Genomic DNA, 1932 nt, shown 5'->3' with positions numbered 1-1932 from the left:
TCCAGAACAAAAATTTACAGATAATGTACTCACCCCCTTGTCATCCAAGATGTTCATGTCTTTCTTTCTTCAGTTGTAAAGAAATTGTTTTTTGAGGAAAACATTTCAGGAATTTTCTCCATATAGTGGACTTCTATGGTGCCCCCGAGTTTGAACTTCCAAAATGCAGTTTAAATGTAGCTTCAAAAGGCTCTAAACGATCCCAGCCGAGGAAGAATGGTCTTATCTAGCGAAAGATCGGTTATTTTCTAAAAAAAAAAAAAATGTTATATACTTTTTAACCTCAAACGCTCATCTTGTCTAGCTCTGTGCTAACTCTGTGCATTCCGGTTCATGACAGTTAGGGTATGTCGAAAAACTCCCATCTCATTTTCTCCTCCAACTTCAAAATCGTCCAACATCACTGTTTACCTTTTTTTTTTATATATATATAAAGGGCGTTTGATCTTCTTTGCATGTTCACTTTGTAAACACCAGGTCGGTACTTCTGCAGCAATAGGGCCTTTCGCACCGCGGGAACCTTTCAGTAGTTCATTATCAGTAGGCGCAGTCCTTGTCCTCACTGGTTTTGACTGTATTTCAGTCCTCAGATGAAGGTCAGCGTGGCGAGTTCAAGGCCGTTGAGTCGAGTCTCATCTGCTCTGTGAAGTCTTAGATGTCTTTGCTTATTATTTCCAGTAGAAGCGGAGACACATCAGGCTGAATGTCCTGGATTTTCAGCAGTTGTTTTGTATACTCTTCATTCATACTCCTCATCTCGGTCAGGCACTCCATGATCTTTGGGTACAGCAGACTGGCAGGAGGAGAAGGTTCAAAGAAAAGTGCAATCAAAGATTTTTTTCCCCTATAGTGAGACAGAAATAAAGCTTTCTTACTGTTTATTTGGCTCGGACCGCTTGGCCTCAATGTAGGTCTTCAGGGTGAGTGCTACTATTTCCTGGTTGCAGTCGATCATGCTGTGATGTGTCACGCCGGGGCGATCTGGGGATGAAAACACACACACATACACATACACACACACACACACACACACATACACACGTGAGAGGTGAAACAGCTGGCTGTGTGTGTTCGATATGTATGTTGAACTTCATCTGAAGTACCTGGTGAGAAGAGCGAGATGGCCTGCATCAGCACATACTCCTCTTCATGTAAATGCAGCTTGCGCAGAGCGTAATGGAAATTCATCATAGGGTCCAGCAGATGGCGCTGGAAACCAGCTGGCCAGTGAGGGAGGAATGAAGGGAAAAATGTCAAAACATGGGAAAGGATAAAGCGTAAAAAAAAAAAGAAAGAAAGAGACAGACTGATGCAGGATGATTACTTCTAAATGCCTTCAGAGCATGTGCAGTACATGCTGCAAGGTGAACAAAAATTACCCTAGATTCAATTTTAAGAGGAGATTCATTTTCAATAATACAAATGAAATCAAATAAAATATAAATATTAGGAAAACCTGAAATTAGTAAACGTAGGTGAAACTAAAAACGTATAAATATTGCCTTGGCAACTAATTGAAAATTAGTTTCATTTATGCATTATTCATTTATTCGATTATTCGTTCACACTACACGATTTTCAAACTCGTCGGATCGGCGTTGTTTTCACACTGCGTGACTATCTGGGGTAGCATTCAGTTGCTGCTGTGTTCACATTGCACGATGGATCGGCGACAGGGGGTTTCACACTGCATGACTTCACAATAGGAAGAATCGCCGACAGCTCTGTCTGGTCCGCAAACTACGCTTCACAACAAAACACACGCGAGAAGTGATAAAGAAATAACGCAAGAAGACCGGAATTTTCGAGCGAGACTGGAATTATTTAAAAATATATATATAGCCCGTAAATTGTCTGTGAGCTGATTTCCAGCTACAAGGAGAAAAAGAAAAGCCGATTATGCAGGAGGGAGATGCAGGGAACAGGGATTGG

General features: G+C 41.4%; 1 protein-coding gene across 4 annotated transcripts in view; it reads right to left on the bottom strand.

The window, feature by feature from the left end:
- The window catches only part of LOC107661291 (nuclear receptor subfamily 1 group I member 2-like), a 33928-nt gene that overhangs the window by 927 nt on the left and 31069 nt on the right, over positions 1 to 1932 (bottom strand). For 3 of the 4 annotated variants that reach the window (XM_016450792.1, XM_016450791.1, XM_016450789.1), the window contains 3 exons: positions 1104 to 1220; positions 876 to 981; positions 590 to 793 (listed from right to left, as the gene is read on the bottom strand). In XM_016450792.1, the coding sequence (XP_016306278.1) occupies positions 652 to 793; positions 876 to 981; positions 1104 to 1220 (365 nt within the window). In that variant the 3' untranslated portion in view covers positions 590 to 651. Of the gene's footprint in view, positions 1 to 544; positions 794 to 875; positions 982 to 1103; positions 1221 to 1932 lie in introns of those variants that run through there. The other variant, XM_016450790.1, reaches the window with a different exon arrangement.

The sequence above is a fragment of the Sinocyclocheilus anshuiensis genome, unplaced genomic scaffold, assembly GCF_001515605.1.
Source record: "Sinocyclocheilus anshuiensis isolate Anshui unplaced genomic scaffold, SAMN03320099.WGS_v1.1 scaffold507, whole genome shotgun sequence".
Taxonomy (NCBI): Eukaryota; Metazoa; Chordata; class Actinopteri; order Cypriniformes; family Cyprinidae; genus Sinocyclocheilus; species Sinocyclocheilus anshuiensis.
This window is presented reverse-complemented; position numbering and strand designations above follow the sequence as displayed.